Below are 19,727 nucleotides of genomic sequence, written 5' to 3'. Positions count from 1 at the left end.
TTTCTTTTTCCTGCCTTTATTCCAGGTCCCTCATGTCACGTGAGTCTCTGGCCTCTACAACATTAAGCCTGTCAGAAAGTCAGTCAATGCTGAGTGTGAAACATGAGTGGTCTCATGGGTACAGGATTCTTCCTTCCCTTCCTTCCAACCAAGGATCCCAAAATGGCAGTGAGCTAGGAGACATACTGAGTATACCACCTGGAACATCCATGTCCAACAACAGTGTATCTAACTCATTACCTTCTTACTTGTTTGGTATGGAAAATAACCATTCCCCTTACCCGAGCCCTCGCCATTCTTCAACCAGATCTCATTCAGCCCGCTCCAAAAAAAGAGCCCTCTCTTTGTCTCCATTGTCTGATGGCATTGGGATTGACTTCAATACAATCATCCGTACATCCCCAACCTCTCTGGTTGCCTACATCAACGGTTCAAGAACATCACCAGCAAACATATCCCCGCAGCCTGAGGTCTATGGGCATTTCTTGGGAGTAAGAGGAAGCTGTATTCCCCAGCCTTGCTCTATTCCAAACACTCAGAAAGGTCTTCTTGTGGCTAACAGCAACATCACCCTCCCAGGTTATGGTGAAAATGGGACTGTGGAATACCAGCGGATGCAGCAGTTGGAACAAAGTAGCTTGCAGTCGGCGGTCATGAACAACATGGTGGTTCAACAAGGTATACCTCTGATAGACAGCCAGCCAATAAGCATGTTAAAAAGTGAACGTGTGGATGATTTTTCAGGCAGCACAATTGACATGCCTCCTCCTCCCCCTCTACCACCTCCTCCACCACAAGGTCCACCACCCCCTTACCATGCACATCAGCACCGACATCAGCATGACCTCATAAACCATTCCCATCAACTTGCCTTGCCTTCCTCTGCCCAGGGCCCTCTGTTGGATGAGGATGGTGAATTAGATGATTTCAATGGTAAACACTGCTGTCGCTGGATAGATTGCAGTGCTCTGTATGACCAGCAAGAGGAACTTGTGCGGCACATAGAAAAGGTTCATATAGATCAGAGAAAGGGAGAGGACTTCACTTGTTTTTGGGCAGGATGCCCTCGAAGATACAAGCCATTTAATGCCCGTTACAAACTGCTGATTCACATGAGAGTTCATTCAGGAGAGAAGCCAAACAAATGCACGGTAAGTCTAAAGTGACAGATCCTGTCGGGTAGAAGTACAGTTCACTGCTTATGAAAGTTTAGATAAGGTTTAATTCTGCACTAATTTCTGCTGGTGGACAGAATTTAAAAAAAATTAGAATGAATGAACGACTGCCCATATTTCCACCTACACAGTTAGGGAGAGGTGTTCTCTAATATCAACTCTTTACATTTGACCAGAAATAACTTTTTCTGCCTATCTGAATTATTTCTGAATCCAACCTGAGAAAGACATATGAGACTTTCATAAAGCAAGGAGTAGATGCCATGAGAGTGTGAACTTGCCTGCATGATAAGTACTGTGGCATATTTATTACTGATTGTAATTAAATTGTCTTGCCTTAGGTTAACACTTTTTCCATGAGCAGTTAGCCAATATGCAAGATCTTGGTGGTTGTTTCTGTTAGGAGGAGAAATAGATGATGGAGTCAGGTATTTCTCTGATGCAATCCTGTGTGTTTATGAAGCATGTACAAAAATCCTGTTTCCCTGAACATAGTAGGACTCAAGCAATAGGAGATAGCTTTTTCCCTGACAGTTCTACGTATCTTTCAGCCGGCACTCTACTCAAAAAGCATTCTCTCCAGGGGTTTTCGCAGGGTCACTCTACCAGTGCTTTTCGGGCTGCGTCTGGGGCTACCTTGGTGCTGCTCTGTGTGCTCCTTCTCCCTCTTAGAGACACACAGCTGCAGGCAAATCAATCCCCCATACTTGTATTTACATTCAACCCACAGTGAAACCCTTCTGACATCATAGATCAGATTCCTGAGCAGCCTTATGTGTGTCCTATGTTTTGGGTGGTGGCTTCTAATCTTTCAGCTATCTTGAAACAAAAGGACAGTTAATTTTTCCCTCATCTAGCATACATGGAAGGCAACTGTTATGCCTCCCAGCGTCAGTGAGGTGTCTCCCAACTTCCAGCGTAACACCTCACAACAAAAGAACATATATTTTCTAGGAATAACTGCTGATGGGTATTCTACTAGAAGGAACTTACTGGGTTTTCTCTACATCATGTGGAACATAAATCAATCCAAGGAAGCTATTGTCAGTCTGCTTCCAAGTAATTGTTTGTGGCTGTAATACGTGGAGAGGAATTCTTCACTTAACATTGTGAAAACCAGTAAAAACCTTACAGGGTGTAATAAAAACATTTGTAAGACTAGTTAGTGCTTTTTTGTCATTGTAAGGTGCCTGAACTTTTCATTGTGACTAAAAGATGCAATATTTATGTCACACCTATCAGAAACGCTAAAAATGAATTAATGTTTTACAAGCACAATGTAACCCAAAGGACAACAGGAAGGATTTGCTGCATTGCAGAAATTTTTTTTCAAACTTAAAATGAATAGCATTTCTTTTACCTTAGGATGATTGTGTATAGCAAATGTTCCTGAACCTGAGCACTCTGTGTATATAGCATATTCTTCTATGTCACTGGAAGCATGACATATAATGTGGCAACACAAAGCACAATTATCACTTACGGAAGAGAGTAGGCAAAATGGAGACATGTTTTTTGGGGTTTTTTTTAAGTTGGTGCTTTCCGATTTACAGGATTTCTGCCCTATGCATTAATGTATAATTGCAGGTGTTTTGAATTATGCCTAATTAATTTGAGAGACAAACATACCATGTCTCAACTTATTTTAGTTAATAGAGAAGGTGCTGTTCTCCTGTGCTCAGTCAAATGATCTTTGCAGCTGCATCCTGAATGGATGTGAATGGGGCAAGATTGCATTTTTCAAGGCTAGAGAAAAGGATGTTGCAGCAATTGAGAACTGAGATGATGAGAGCTTAAATGAAAGCTTTAGGTGTGTGGATGGATAAGTAAGGTCATAGCTAACAGACACTATGTGGAAAGAATCTGCAAGGATTAGATATAGCCTGGATATGAAGACTTAGAGAGAAGTCTGGGTCAAAGGTAACAGGTAGGTTGTAGGCCTGTGTGAAAGGCAGGATAGCAGAGTTGTCCAGAGTGAAGTGACCAAGAACAGAGGTGGTGTGGAGGGTTGGGGGAAAGAAAGGAGGAAGAGTAAGAGCTCTGTTTTAGTCATGTTGCTCTTGAGCTGATGGCTAGACATCCACAAGGAATGTCAGAGACAGGCCAAGATTTTAACTTGGACAGAAGGTGAAACGCCTGGAGTAGAGAGGTAGATCTCTGAGTCATCAGCATATTTGTGTTTGTGGAGAAATAAAACATGGAGGGAAAAGTGAGGGGGACCAGGAACAGAGCTCTGTGGAACCCCCACAGAAAGCTGAGGGAGTGCAGGCAATGAGGAGGAAAGGGGGAAAGGAAGGTGAGTTGAGGAGAGGGGGGAGGTCACATCATATTTTGTCAATTTTCTCTTGAAATAAATTGACAAGATCCTGTGTTGAGAGAGAAGTTGAGGCAGGAGGTAAGGGTTTGAGGAGTGATTCTAAAGTGTCAAAAAGGTGACTGAAATCATGGGCATGGGATTCAGTGAAGCTAGATGTTGAACTAGCAAGATGGCAGAACTGAAAGGGGGAGAATGAATTTGTAGCAGAGGAAGTCAACCTGGTCATGGGATTTCTTCCAGAGGTGCTCAGCAGCATGAGAGCAGGAACAGAAGAAGTGGGTGTTGAGGGTGAGCCAGGGCTGGGAGTCGGCAGACCCCGAAGAGTCAAGGGTGGAGAGCGAGGATTGGAGAGAATCAACAACCATAACAACGGAAGAAAGGGAAGAGAAGGCAGGGAGGAGAGGACTGAGAGCAGATGAAAAATCTTCAACACCGATGAACTGGACATCACAGAAAGGTTGAGTGACACGATGTGGGGGCAGGGCACTGATAGGTGATGCTGAAAGAGACCAGGTGATGGTCAGAAAAAGGGAAGTCAGCAATGGAGAGATCAGAGAGAGAGAGAGAGCCATGTGGGGTGAAGATCAAGTCAAGTGAATGGCCCTTTTGGTGACCTGGGATGCAGGTTGAATTAAGAGGTGAAGGCGAGGAGACATGCAGCTATGGGTTGCACAAGTCATCAACATGAAAGCTGAAGTCACTGAAGCTGAGTGTGGGAGATTGTGAGGAGAGGAAGAGAGAAAGCCAGGAGCTAAAATCAGAGGGAGGAGGAGGAGTTGGTGGGTGTAGATTACAGCAACATGGAGAGGGAGAAAAGAGAAGAGAAGAGAAGAGTGAATTGGAGTCTTGCTCAAAAGAGAATAAAGAATGGGAAGAGGAAGGAAGGGGGGGATTGGAAGCACCAAGAATGGAAGAAGAGAAGCCTGATGCCACCACTGTGGTCTGAGCAAGAGCAGGAAATGTGAGAAAAGGAGAGAGCTCCATAAAAGAGGGCAACTGCAGATGGCATGTCAGACTAAGGGATCCAGCACTTTGTCAGTGCCAGGTGCTGGAGGGAGTGAGGTAGGAAGAGGCTGTGGATGAGTCTGATCCTTTTAGAGAAGGAGTGGGCATTCCAGAGACAGTAAGAGAAGGAAATGAAATAACCCTCAGGCAATAAGCTAACCACATCATACTGCATGAACATTTCAGTGAAATAATGGTTCTTAGCACCAGGCAATTGTCTGCAATGGAGAAATATCCTCCTTTTATTCATGTGTCAGAAAAGGCCATGGTCAGTACATTCATCATCCCATATTCTGTGCACCTATCTATTGGAGTCCATTGTCAATGTAATATATGGTATATTTGACTATTTTACGGAATCTCCTAGTATTGTAATGACATTGCTTTTCAATGTACCATCAACACAATATAGGGTCAAAGATGCTTCTAAGCTATATTACGCCAGTGCTAACAGAACTAATGCAGACTCAGATCCATAATTAATTGTTAAGGTTAAGATGAACTAGAGAATTCAGTTTTCCTTCCTTCAAATAACCTTTAATAATTCTATGCTAAGTTATACATCTGAAAAAAAATCAAGGAACTGCTAAACCTGCAATATTGTATCTTCCAGTGATTATAAGCATCTAAGTGCACAAGGTTACATAAGTAAGGTTAGGGCCAAGAAAAAAATCCTCCACTGAATTAAATGGATTTATATCAGGGATGAGCTTGTTTCTTTATGTTGATGAAATAGAGGTTTGGAGTAGCGTGTAACATATCTCAAGACGAGATGACGTAGCCACTGATAGCATCTGGTTATGACTAAGCAGTCTGCTATGATTCTGAAAGATATAGTAAAAGTAGTGTATGCTATGAGTCAACCAGCTGACAGTAGATATGATGAGTGGCGAATGATTGTGTTTGTTAGATTCAAACTTAGTGACATGCACTGGGAATTTCATTCCCAGGAACCCAGAATATAATTATACTATCATACCAAGAGCTAATAGCCATGAAACAGTGAAAGCAACAGTTACAGAAGTCTACATAAGAACACAAGAACAGCCATGCTGGGTCAGACCAAATGTCCATCTAGCCCAGTATCCTGTCTTCCAACAGTGGCCAATGCCAGGTGCCCCAGAGGGAATGAACAGAACAGATAATCATCAAGTGATCCATCCCTTGTCGCGCATTCCCAGCTTCTGGCAAACAGAGGCTAAAGACACCATCCCTGCCCATCCTGGCTAATAGCCATTGATGGACCTATCTTCCATGAATTTATCTAGTTATTTTTTGAAACCTGTGTGACTATAAGGAAGTGATCATACAATGAAACTAGAGTGTAGTGGAAGAAACTTGCAGACTGGTCCTGACTAGACTTACTGCCAGTACAGTGAGTTGTTCTGCACCTGTCTGAACTACCCAGTAAGTTAGGCTTCCTGTATAGATTTGGCTGGATCTACTGATAGAACAGCACATTCAGATTAGGCACTGGAGTTGGCTGTCCCTTTCCGGTACATTTTTTCAGTGCTACTAAAAATCCCAGTACATGTTTTTTTTTAAAGTTGGAGAATGCTTCATGCACGGGAGGGATTTTTCCCACTGTTGATTGTGTTTGGAGAAGGAATTCCATTCAGTGTTTGTTAACACTCCGTTCTCCAAAGGCTAATTAGAACTCCCGTGGGATTCTGTCCTAACATGTAAATCTGTGATGGATTTTTTAGGGGCTCCTGTTGTTACTTGCCAATTACCTGGTTAGGAAACCAAAAGAATCTTTCCAGGACATTACAATTAGGACAGTAGATTGCCTTTATCTAAACGTAAATGTTTCACATTCAAATTTGGCTGGTGTACTCTTTTATTCACTTTTCTTTAGGAGAAAATAGTTTTTCTGAATAAAAAAAATTCTGGTTTGATGGGTAAAGAGAGACAACTGAATCAAAAATTGATATTGACATGCCAATGGCTATTATACCTGTGGTTGCCATTAAAACCCCCAGCAATGTTTGCCAACAGTTGCCACATAGCAGTATTTGAGGTTTCCAGTTTCCTCCGATATTAGAAAAGGCAAGTTCTGTGGTAACTGTACAATAGCACTTGGCAAATGCTGACTTTTTAATGACTTTTACTGTACATGTGAATTTATTTTGTACCCTGTGTTTCTCCTACAGTGGATGCTTTTTGTACTTAAATGTTCAGCGGCCATGCACGGTATTTAATTAACTTTCTGCCAGTGTTATGCAAATGATAAGCTTAAATATTTTACCTTAATGTAATAATAGAAGTATGCAGTTAGAAATTTCAGGCTCTCTCTTCACATTTTGATACAGCTACAGTTGAGGTGCTCTCCCCCTTTGAAACAAAATACAGCCTTTCTGCTTTTAATAACACCTGAACCATCCTCAAGCACACTACTGCTCTGAAAATTAATCTTTCCCGTGCTGTAAGACATTGCTAAGGGCATGAACCAGGCTCTGCCATCCCTATCTGTCTTGGATCGCTCTTTGTCCTCTGTGTTGTTAAGTCCAACAAGTGTTCCCTCTCTGAGTAGTTTTTGACAGAGGGATTCTTTCAATCAGTCCCTTTTTCAAGTTTTTCCAGATGCCCAATGGCATGCCTACCATGACAGATGCTCTGGCTTCATTCTTAACACTTGTCCCAGACACTTTGTCGTCTTCTGTGGAAAATCTTTGGTGATAAGAGGTCATTGAACTCTGTGACAAATCTTGGCATTTGTTATAAATTCATTCAGTTTTTATACCTCATATTTTCCTGAGGCATTTGCTTTAGAATGCATTTAGATATCTGTGCCTTTTGGTGGGTTTCCAGTTTTCACATCCCATATAGTAAGGTGGAGATGACATTTGAGTTGATGATTCATAGTTTGGTCTTTAAATTGTAGATTTTTCAATTACCAAATCTTGTTTAAGCTGGTAAATACAGCTGCCATCTTGATAAATCATGACATTATTTCCTTCTGGATAGTCCCATGGGCTGCTATTGCTGTTGTTAATATTTTTGAAGTGTAGGATAATTACAAAAATGTTGAATTTTCCTTTTTATCTAATATGTTTGATGTGATTTAAATAAATAAAATTAACAGTAATAGCCACCTGTCAGGTCTGAAACAACATCAACTGAACATCTGTTAAATATCAGAAATATCGTGGCTTCCAGAATATATCACATGACACATCAGTCTAGCAAACACATAAAACAGTTGATATGTTAACGAAGAGAGACTAAGATCCTAAAACACTTGAGTGATTACTCAATGAAACGCAAGGAAACCTCTTCTATGGTGTATTTATGTATTTGTCTGAATAATAGCTGCTCAGAAAATTTCCATAAAATGAAACTTTGATGAAAATCAGAAACAATTTTTTGCAAAATCTTTATGGAAATTCTTCCATTTTCTAATGAGATCCAATAATGTACCTACATGCATACAATATACATTATGTACAGCATATACCAGTATGTATACTACGATATCTATATTATAGGGGGAGCTTGGTAGCAGCCCCTATACTGAGGTCATCTAACACTTTCCATTATAAAAGATTTCTGCAACCTTTTCTGAGATGTTCTAAGACCTCCACTGGACTTTTAAATTTGGCAGGGAGAAAACCCTCAGGCCAGAGATGTTCCTTTTCTTTGTCCCATGAAACTCTGTTCAAGTTTGGCAGAAATGTAAACTGTTTTAAAAAACTGCTTTTTCTGTCTCATCCTTGCATTCCTGAGGAAAATGTTGTCAATGGGCCAAAATAACAACTGAACACAGATGTTGTTAAGAGTTGGACTCATGCTGCTAGCAAAGCCACAGGAGCTACAGCAGCAGCAGACACTGCTCTGGGAATGCCTGGCAGCCCACCCCCCAAAGGTGAGTGGACAGCAGTACATACCCTCTCTGGGGGTACCACATCCTGCAGGAGCTTACCCTACCTCCCCAGGAGAAGAGAGAGAATCAGTTCAGGCTCCCTGTGATCTGCCCATGAACCTAGCACATGTAGCCAGTGGCTCACCCCCAACTCTGTGATAGCATCCTTCTGCTGCTCATATAGTTAGTTCTGTAGTCCAAGTGGTTGACGTCGGTGCTGCATTGCTGACATTTCAGCATTCAAACCTCATTGAAGATGCATGATGAGGGGTTTGTTACAATCATACATATTAGAGTTTGTTTATACCTTTTAAAAATTAGGAAATTATACTTTAAAAAAGGTTTAAAGAACGTTATTTAGGTTACACAGTCAACCATTTGAAAGTTCGGAAATGCCAGGTTTATGGTTGCCCAGGCAACATTAATCCTGCCCCATGTGCATATGCACTGATACAATTTTCAATTATACGATCATGTACTGTTTTTTCCACAGGGCCTCTGCCTCATTCAGCACACAGGATGGACATGCAAGGGACAACCGTTAAGGTTGCCCAGGCTACTGTAAACCTGGCATTTCCTAACTTCCAGGAGCTTGACGTTGCAATCTAAATAATGTTCTTTTAACACAGTTTTGTTTGTTTGTGAAATAGATAATGTAGCCACAGAGCGGAACAATTAGTAAGACACTACAACTACTCCCAATTACTTGTGTTAGATGTTTTGGTGGGATTTTCAAAGGAACTTCAGGGAGTTAGTTGCCCAAATTCATTGTCAATAGGCACCTTACTCTCTAAAGTAATCTAAAAATCCCAGACTTGAGCCGCAAAGTATATACATATAGTTATCCATGCTATATATAAAAATACAGAAAGAAGTCCCAGATGCCGCACTGTCATCTTCAGGGAGGTTATTTGTGAAACCCAGTTTCACATCACAGAACACACTTTAGGAATCTTCCATTTGGTGGTGTTTTAAATTTCATTTCCCATAAGGAGGTATTTGAAACGGTTTACCTGAAAAGCTGTTCTCTGTTTTAAAGACTTTAATCTGTAGAAAATTCGTGTCCAAATAGGCTTCTTTTCTGTTTCACTGTAACTCAGAACATGAATGTAAAGTATCTAAAAATGTAAATGGAATTTCCAAGTAGTAACAACACTTTTTCTGTCATCAGCACTATATTTTTAAATAATTACTTCACTTTAGAAAGTGGGTGGGTAGCAGTACACCAATTTATATTTGTTGTTGGGTTTTTTCATTCCCTTGTGCTGTGTTTTAGAGGAATGTTTTCCAGATTTTCAAATGCTTCAATAAAGCTTTTGTCCAATAAAAGTAGAAATCAGCTTGAAACAAACCTTCAAATCATGAATTATGGATTTGGTTCTAGAGTTGGTTCCAAGTTCTGTCTCTCTCTCTAATGGGCCAAACAAAAACCCGTTATCTGATGGCTCCTGAACATAGGGTTTGGAATCTGGATTCAAACTCAAACCTTCCCAGATTTCAGAGGACTTAGATTTGGAGTTTGGATTTGGCTCACTATAGAGTTAGGGTTGAGCTACAAATTCTATCTGAATTTGGTTTTATATTTGAGGGTTCAGTTCAGAGGTATGTCTGAATATGCATCAGAACGTTAGGATCCAACTGCCTGTGGTCCTGTCACAGGATCCAAACCACCTGAATATACAAAATTGGGCTGGAGCTTTAATGAAATTAGATGTATCCATTAGTTTATGATGAAAACAGATAATGGGCCCAATCCTTCAAACACTTCATCTTGTGAGTAGGTCTTACTTAAGCGAGTAGCTCCATTGACTTCTGTGGGCTGCTTGATAGAATTGAGGACTAGTCATGTGAGTAAGAATTTGTGGAATGAGGTTTCTATTTCCTTGTAACTTCCAGTCTCTATGTGGGTTGCCAGCTTTACCTTGCCCTCGGAGAGCAATGCTTGCTCATGGCTGAAGTTGTATCAGGAGTGGCATGAATAAATGATGAAAAATAACCCCAAACAGCTTTTTCAGCTTTCCATTTATTGATAGACCTGTCTAATACATTTCTAGAAAGATAAATAGTAAAAGCCATTTGGATAAATTGAAGCCCCAACTATGATACGCTGCTTGTATCCCCCAGCTTCTGTTTGTTACACCAGAAACAGACAGAAGCGACCCCCACAATATAGATAGCATTTTTTAAAAAGGAAGACGTAAAAAATTAGTAGTTAATAATACTGTGAAATACGTCTCTTACAGTTTTAGCTCAAACAAAAATTGTCAGCGTCTGCTCAGAGTACTGACAACTCATTTGCTAGGGATTAAGCTTTTAATTAAGAATTAATGCTCTAGCCCATTGCAAAGAACCTTCTAGACATGTGACACTTTTGATTTATCCCAAGTGTTCAGAGTGAAATTCAGTGGTATGCACAGTGAAGGACAAATATGAAGGTTTAGTTGTGAATATGGGTCTTAAAATCTAATGTTGAAGATCAAATCTTATAGAACAGCTATCTGATTGTTTGTATAGAATAGTTAAGAAGTGAACAGTTGCCATATTTTTTGTGTATGTGCACATGAATAACTTTCAATTAGTTAAATATGTTGCAAACCAAAGGCAAGTTAACTGCTCAGAAGGGTTTTGATCACAGCTCCTTATTTAAAGTTCAGGTAACCTTAATTTTTTTTTCAGCATTCCAGTTTAGTTTAGACTGTTTCTGCTAATAGTGAAATGAATGTGTATAACATAGTGTTTAAAGAAATACAAGTGAGGGCATTGATCCTGCAGATTCCTAAAAGAATACACTATATGTACATGAACAGTCCCATTGACTTCAATGGGGTTCCTCATGGGCATGATCCTGCAATCAGTTGCACACTTGTTTAGTTCAGTTGATTTAAATGAGACCACTCAAGCACATAAAATTAAGCACATGCATAAGACTTTGCATACGAGGCCCCTGTGGGTAATTCCATGCATGGATTAAAAAAATCTAGGGGTTAAGAATCCATAACACCCAGGAAATTCAGAACTCAGGGCAGAATGGGTCTCTCTGATCACGTTGCATCCCTAACTCACGTTGATGTGTCTACATTTTTCAGCTTGTATGGTATGTAATCTATCACCCACTCTTCTATCAGAGAGGACTGTTCCATCCTTAATTTCTTTATTGTGATGCTCCATTTTAGTAGCATGCCAGGGCTACTCTGTGATTGAAGGATTGCAGCACTCCCAGTGCACAGCTTCTGATTTACGGTTACCTCTTCTGGTCCTTTCTCCACCTTACCTGTCTGACAGGTAACATTTTTTTCTGTTTCAAGAGAATTAGTAAAAACAACAAAAGCAAAACCCCAAACTTTGTTTTAGTGATGCATTGTCAATCCCTAACAAGAAGCTTCCACAAACAAGTTCTGCCTCAGACTGTGATAAACCTTTTGAATCAGAGGTGGCGGTCCCCACAAAAGTGGAGGAGTGAAGAACTGGAAAATGTAGGTATTTGTTTTCCTATTTAAATAAAAGATACATTCTTATTACCAAAACCAAAAATGGGAACAAAAACCATGTTGCAAACAACCTAATAACCTTCACTGGAAATATTTATTTTTTGTTTCTGAAAACTATATTGCATGTTGCAGTAGCACAGAGGTGAATGTGTGATATTTAAAATGCTGGGGGAGAAGACTTTTAGGGGATATCTTTCCCCAGTATATAATTTGTTAAATACTTTATGCTTGAGACAGTCTGAATTGGGAATGAAAGGAAATGGGAGCATTCTGGAAGAGGATTGTTTATTCCTCCGACCAAGATATTTTTAAAGTATCAGTATATTTGTTAATTAAAAGGCAAGTCTAAAGTATTCTGAACAGTGAATTCTGTAACAATGAAATCTATTGTCTGTCTGTCTGTTTGTTTATCTTTGTGCAGAACAAATTCTCTTTAACAGGAGCTTCTCTAGAACCTGAGTTGCAGTTTGCACATTCTGAAGCATTGAAATAATTTGTGGTTTTCATTCTATTTCACTATACTTGGTCTCATTATTTGGGGTGGGCATTAGGCATAAGCTAAAAGCCTGTCTGTATAACAAGCACAACCATGTCAATAAAGCAGCTTACAGTACTGATGCAGTTACTACACTTTTCCATTTTATAGTATAAATGGGAACTTAAGCATGTTTCCAAAGGATTTGGACTGTGCAAGGCTTTAGCGTGGTTCATGGTTTAAATATCATCGATCCTACAAAATGGAACCAGGTTGTAATGGGATCCCCTGACATGGTTGTACCATAGTGTAGATAGGTCCTAAGCAGGCTCCTACAATGGGGTGCTATAATAGCATTAAGACTGCTGCTGATTTCTCACTGTCATTCTTCTATTGAATTGCTGTCTACATGTCCTCTGTATTTCTGAGTAAGACTGAGTGGAAACAGGGTGCCCTTTTGGTGGAGGCAGTGATGGAGATACATATTAGGGCCTAGGTGAGTTGCTAAGATGAATTGGAGGCGGATAGTAGGGAGCTATGGTGATAGGGGGTGCTGAAACCACCTTCCCTTACGGACAACTGACATACCGAGAGCCAACTTTGTTAACTACATCTGAGTTCACTGTAAATGGGTTCAACTGGATTGCCATAATTCTTTAAACTGTTTAAAGTACTTATTTTCCAGTGTCTTTTTAATATTGGTTTGGTACTTTGCTCACCATTTTCATTCCTGCCACCATCATTTATGAGGATGAACAGCAACTTTGTCCCACAAGTGCTCAGCTCTAGAGGATTAACACATCATGACAAAGTTCAAGTTCACAAGTGAATGGTTTAGAGAGATGTCATCATGCTAAGCAATTCTTTTTCTATGTTCTGTTTTGCTGCCTGTGGTACTGAAATGTAATATTCCCCATCTGTTCATAAAGCAGCTTTTTTGGTATAAAGAGTTGTTATGAATGCTTTCCCCCTCCTTTCCCTCATGGAATGCTTTCTTTTGGTCATGAACTAGCACATGCTTAAGACAAAAATGATAATAGGCCTCCCTGGGTACTTTTGGTACATTTCAATAAATACATTCCCACAAAATGAAATTGCTTTGGCTCTTTACTATGTTCTTTAGTGGTTTGCACTTTCAAAATTACCCCAAAGAGATCAGATGTAAACATCTGAAATGCCACGATTCCTGTTCAAGGTCGATCGTAGAGCACAGCTGATGGAGATATTTCCCTAGTAGCAATCAGATCTGTATTTTAAGAAAGTGCAACTATGCAAAAAACCTTATCTGGGCCAACAATTAAATATCATTGATTCTAATTAGGATTTGTCACATAATAGAAAGACAAAGTTTCTTTTGTTTGGTGAAAAGCCTACTTTGCCTGCTTACTAAAATGCATGGATTTCTTTCCAGTGGCTTTAGATAATCAGTATGACAAAGTTTCAGTCCTGTGATCTTTCAGCTCTCCTCAAGTGATTCAGCCTCACTTGTTGAAACTTGTTTAAGGTGTTTGTGTGCACAATCCAGCACAGAAGTTGTTATATGGTATGACAATGAGGTCTGCACTGTTTGTTTATAGAAACCTGTGACTCCATCATCAATGGAACTAAGGAACATTTATGCACTTAATAGATTGTTGGGTTTATTAATTTTATCTGTAGTACTCCTGTTAGTAAGCATGCCCGTGGTGATACACAGGCTTGTTCCTCTCTGACCATCTGGCAAGGACTGGCTGTCTTTTCTGGCTGTCTGGGTCAATGAGATCTGAATCTATTGTATGAATTAAAAGAATTTGAGCTGCTAGTTATGATACTGATTTTGTTTTGGACCAGTGAAATGGGCCCATTATGGCAGAACACGTCAAGGAAAGACGCATACGTGTTGAGTGGATATTCCAGAATTCATTATAATTAGTAGTTCTGCAGAGGTAATAAATCAAAATATATCCGTGAGTCACCAATACTTTCCCAGACGCTTAAATTCAGAAAATGAATTTCTGTGACCCATTGGTCAAAAGCATAGAATATTAATGAAACAACAGGCAATTTAATGCAAAATTAAAAGCAAACCTCAACTATCTGCAGTTTCATTGATTTATTTTAATTGTGGGAATTTGCTAAAAAGTGTATCATGTGTAATTTGTGTGAGTTGACTTTTCCTTTGAATGTAGAGGTTTGCTAATTCCAATCTGTATTGGTAAGGGTTGGTGAAAAGTCATTGAGTGAAATTTTAATCTCAGCTAGTGAGATTGCATCACCATGCATCTTGAAAAATCACTGCTGGATGATAATCTCTGTAGAAACATGCCCCTCCCTCCTCAGCATCTAGCCACCTCTGGTGATTAGCCCCAAGTTTAATTCCCTTATCTCTCATATGCTCCTCACTACCAGATATACAGTAGCCATATACTGCAAAGCAAATGGCTCCTGCGATGTATCTATCCAGGCCTGGAAGATAGCCAGACGGGAACTCCTCATAGTTGGCTTAAATTTATTCTGTCTAGGTTTTTTTATACCTTGATCATCATCCTGCTGTCTAAACATCATTAAGTATCACTAGTAAAACTAAGACTAAAGGCAAATACACTTCTGATTTAAGCCGTGTTTTGTTGGTATAAACCAAGGTACAAGGGCAACTGATGGTCGAAAGCTCACAAAGAGAAGGTTGCAATAAAGTAAGGCAGACACAAACTCCCCTTCAGAGGTGTTGCAGGTGATCAGTGCAGGCTGAAAAGTGGCAGTGATGACTTGGACTGACTTGTGTCCAGGGGTACTGCAGACTGTGCTGATGGCAGAAATTAAAGTTGCCATCCCTTATTGGAACCCAGCAGGAGCTAATACTGCCTGTGGTCCTGTCACAGTGAACCCCGACATGGGGACGTGTAGTGCATATTTATACACCCTGTCATGGGACAGAGAGGAGAATCTACCTATTAGACAGCCTCCAGGCTTCCAGACACCATAGAGATGTCTTGCTGGGCTTTTTGTTTTGCATATGCCTGTCCTTTTAAATCTGTATTTTTAACTTTAAACTTTTTAAGGGTCAGATTAAGCCAACTTTGTTCACATTGAATAGTCATTGCTCTCATTAAGTAGTCCAATGGATTTTAGTGGGACTAATCAATCACATGAATAAGATGTTACTCAGTATAAATAAGGGTGGCAGAACCAGGACTACATTTTTTAAGTTGTGGAGGAGATTCTGAACTCAGTTATACTGGTTTAAATCTGAAGTAACGCCAGTGAAGTCGATGGAATTATTCCAGATTTAAATTTGTCTCAAAGGGATCAGAATCTGGCTCATTGCCATTCTTTTTCTGTTACTTGATCCATTCTTGTCCTTCAGTGCTGTATTTTGCATGATTCTTCACCTCAGCTTTGATTTAAAAGAAATCTTAAAATAGAGGAAAATTGCTACTGTATTAATGCATGCATGTAAAGTACAGGGGCTAAATAATGGCCGACTTCTCTGAAATTAAAATAGAGGCTACTGAAGATAATTTGAAAGTTTTTGAGAAATGAAAATGTAAAATTTACTATTCATAATGTATAAAAAGCAACTCATACTATCCTAGTTTACTTTCTCTCTTGTTCTGTTGCTTAAATCCAGTCAATATTTTGGCTTGATTATTCACTAGATCTTCCAGAAGAAAACATTCAGCTCTGCAGTTAAATGTACAGAGAAACACATAATTCTACTTAATACACTGTAAATCTAATTCAGTAACATGATATAGGCTTTTCTTTTTAAGTCCATTCAAATCTTTACAAGGAAAAAAAATAGCCTGAACTGACTCCCAGACCAATAATTTCTTGTTTCAAATCTCCAAGGGAATGTATTCATTCAAGGCTATAACTTAATAAATATCATATATAATTAATATAACCCCCGCACCCCCAAATGTTTAGCACTTGAAAATGTTGTCAGACAAATCAAGGCCTTAAAATTATACAGAAAGTCTGTGTAGTATTGGATTTCTATAGAAAATGCCAGCAAAATTTAGGGAGAGGACAAACAGAAAATGAAAGGCACCATGTCCCAGATCCTTAATGGCAGTGACAGTGTATTGTATTTATTGTTTGCCTAGAATAGGGGTTCTCACAGCAACTTTTTTGGTGGCCTCAGAGTGTGATCACCATCTCTTACTAGTGGCCGCTCTGACAATTTTTCCTAAAATACTTAATTAACTTTAAGAAAAACAAATAAATATGCACATATACATGTCTAAATTATGACCTAAACAGCATAGAAACACAAATAAGGTGCTTTGCATGTTTTGCTCTTTTTGGTTGATTTCCTTTTTTAGACTTGCTAGCTAGTAAAAAGTGATAGTTGTATATTTGTTAATATCCCTTTTCACAGCAGAGTTACTCAGCCCTGGCAAGCTGGGGGACAAATTAAGCCCTGGATGGGGAGGTGGGTAGGGAGGCTGGGGGGCTGGAGGAGGCAACAGGGGCTATGGGTGATGTGGGAGGAGGGGATGAGCGCAGAGCCAGAGTCCGAAGCCCTGCAGCTGGGGGACAGAGCCTGCTGCCCACCACCCCAGGGCTGAAGCCCAAGCCCACCACCCCCAGAAAGGTGGAGAACTCATACTGATCGCCTGCTCCAACAGTGTTTTGGATCCAGAAGTGGGCCGGGACAAGCCCCTGCTGGTGGCGTTGGGGTAAGGATTGCTGCTTTGTTCCCCTCCCTCCCAATCACCACCCGGGAGGTTGTGGCTGCAAGAAAAGCCCCTGGTAGCTGCATTTGAGAATTGCTGGCCTAGAATATTTTCATCCATATTAGCCTGGGGCTGAAGATAAAAGACCTTCCACTGAGGTACTGTTTTCTGTTGTTTCCAGTAATACCACAGGCAGTAACAACCTCAAGATTTTCCTCTATCATTTAGTTTCACTGAACTGTAGATAAACAGAGATCTGCTAGAAGACTGTTTAAACCAGGGAAGGTAGATGTTTTTATTATTTTTGGGATGATTAATTACTTTTTAAAACTGATACCAAGCTTCGGTCTGCAAACAGTTTGTTGTTCATAGAAATATGTTTATCTGACTGTAAATATAATCGGAAATGTCCAAACACATGTTCAAACTGTTCAAAGGCGTGTGCTTGTTTTTAAATAACTGAACTTGCCGCAATTTGCATAGTGGCAGTGGTTTACTTCCCCCCCCCCCCAAAAATAAATAATTTGTTGATATGCTTGCAGACAGGATTGTACAGCTGGGAGGATAAGGAAATGCTTGATATATGATTGTACATGAGGGGAGGGAGCTTCTGGATACATGATTTTATGCAAGCTCCTATGTGTTTTGCAGCAAGCCTGATTTAAATTCTCCAGCAATCTTCACACTTCAGCCCAGTTTCTTTGGCAAGCCAGTTCTGGGGCACATTGCAATTGCTGTGGCAACATGGAATAAGCTGGAAAAAAATGTGCAAGCATATGTTTTTATTTAATTAAATATTAAAATGAATAACAATCAATACTGCATGTTGTGTTACTAGCATTTGATCCTACTGAAAAACCCCTCTATTACAAAATATCTAGCTCTCATGCTACAGGAATGACAATTCACTATGCAAGGTAATATCTTTTATTAGATCAACTTCTGTTGGTGAAAGAGACAAGAGAAGTTGATCCAATAAAAGATATTACCTCACCCACTTTATTTCTCTAATATCTTGGGACCGACATGGCGACCACAACACTGCAAATTCACTGTACACACAATACTGATCACATCTAACTGCTCTGTGGCCAGTGTTGGGGCAGGAAGTGGGGTGGAATTAGAGGGAAACAAAGGATTTCACAGCTCTCCCTATGAGAAGGAGAGAGAAGCTGTTTCAGAGGTGTTCTCTGTGAAGCCCTGTTCATTTCACAGCAAAAGAAGAATTTTGTGGCCATTTCTGCTACACAACTGCTTGGGCCAGGAAATAAGTAAAAAAAGATGAGAAGAAAGTCATTAACTGCAGGAACAATTTATCAGTGGAATTTATTTGCTCAGATGGAGGTTTTGATACCATCACTGCAGGTATTCAAGAGCAGGTTAGGTTGTAGTCCTGCCAAATACGCAGGTGTAGAGTATGTGACCTACATGGTCTTGCAGTATGTTTCAACTAGGAGCCTACCCCAGGAACTGTAAAGTGTGGTCTGACTTGATTAGCTGTACAGTAGAACCTCAGAGTTACGAACTGCCCAGTCAAGCACACATCTCATTTGGAACCAGAAGTACACAAACAGGCAGAGACCAAACGAAAAGAAAAAACCACACACACAAAAACCACACCACGGTACAGTACTGTGTTAAACGTAAGCTACTAAAAAAATAAAAGGAAAGCAGCATTTTTCTTCTGCATAGTAAAGTCAAAGATGTATTAAATCAATATTCAGCTGTAAACTTTTGAAGGAACAGCCATAACGTTTTGTTCAGAATTACAAACATTTCAGAGTTATGAACAATTTCCATTCATGAGGTGTTTGTAACTTTGTGGTTCAAGATATATTTCAAGTTTGCATCTAGGTGTAAATCATTATTTTATGTGAAGAAACTCTTTAAACTCTGCTTTGCTTCACCAGCCATATGTAGACAGAGATTTATATTTCTAAGAACAACCATTTCAAAAAGTTCTGCTTCTCATTCGCCAAGAACATACCTTAATAATATATCTTCAGTCTAAAATGTGTTGGCTCTGTTTACTAATCATTCACAACAAAATATCAGTATCTTGGCTTTTGTACAAGAACATGGTCTTTATGGCTTATGGTAATAAAACTTTGTCAGTTTTAGTCAGGCTGCCCTCTGTTAAATAATGTTATTTCAAAGTCACCATATGTTGAGAGAGAGAATCAGCAGATTTTATTCTCTCTTCTTATTTCTGTTTTTCATGTGTTTGTTTTTTGGATAATATGCAGCAGTGATACTAGGTGGTATACAGATACATGTGTATAATTTGCAGGGTTACTATAGGTATACATTTTCAGGACACAGCAAATAATCGAGTGATACGGTACTGATTCTTTTTCACAGAAACAGTAGATTCTGTTGAGAAATTGGATGACTCAGGAATGATATGTGAAGGAAAATCAGACAGGAAATAAAGCAATACACTTTGAGAATAACTAGAACTAAATGATAGAGTTATAAACACATGAAGGGTCTGATCCTTCTAAACTTACTCATACAGAAACTCCAGTTGACAACAATGGGAGTTTTGCATAACCAAGGACTGCAGAATCAAGCTCAAAGTGAGTAAGGTTTTATTGTAATTTAATTTGGCATAATTCTAGCATCAGAGCCAAAACAACAGAATGCTAGAAAGGTTTTAGTACTATTATGGCATTTGGCTGACCTAACCAGAAAATGGCTGCCATTGCCTGGCAATTTAGCTTCACTCAGCCCTAAATCAGTTCATT

The 19,727-nt window shown here is 39.6% G+C and overlaps 1 protein-coding gene across 1 annotated transcript in view; it reads left to right on the top strand.

Annotated features, from left to right (window-relative positions):
* GLIS3 (GLIS family zinc finger 3) overlaps window positions 1-19,727 on the top strand; it is a 261,503-nt gene that overhangs the window by 61,486 nt on the left and 180,290 nt on the right. Inside the window, exon 4 of the mRNA XM_048850509.2 lies at window positions 26-1,151. Within this exon, the coding sequence (XP_048706466.2) occupies window positions 26-1,151 (1,126 nt within the window). The remainder of the gene's footprint in view (window positions 1-25; window positions 1,152-19,727) is intronic.

This window comes from Caretta caretta, chromosome 5, assembly GCF_965140235.1.
Source record: "Caretta caretta isolate rCarCar2 chromosome 5, rCarCar1.hap1, whole genome shotgun sequence".
Taxonomy (NCBI): Eukaryota; Metazoa; Chordata; order Testudines; family Cheloniidae; genus Caretta; species Caretta caretta.
The sequence above is the reverse complement of the archived record's forward strand: the minus strand, read 5'-3'. Positions and strand labels throughout refer to the sequence as shown.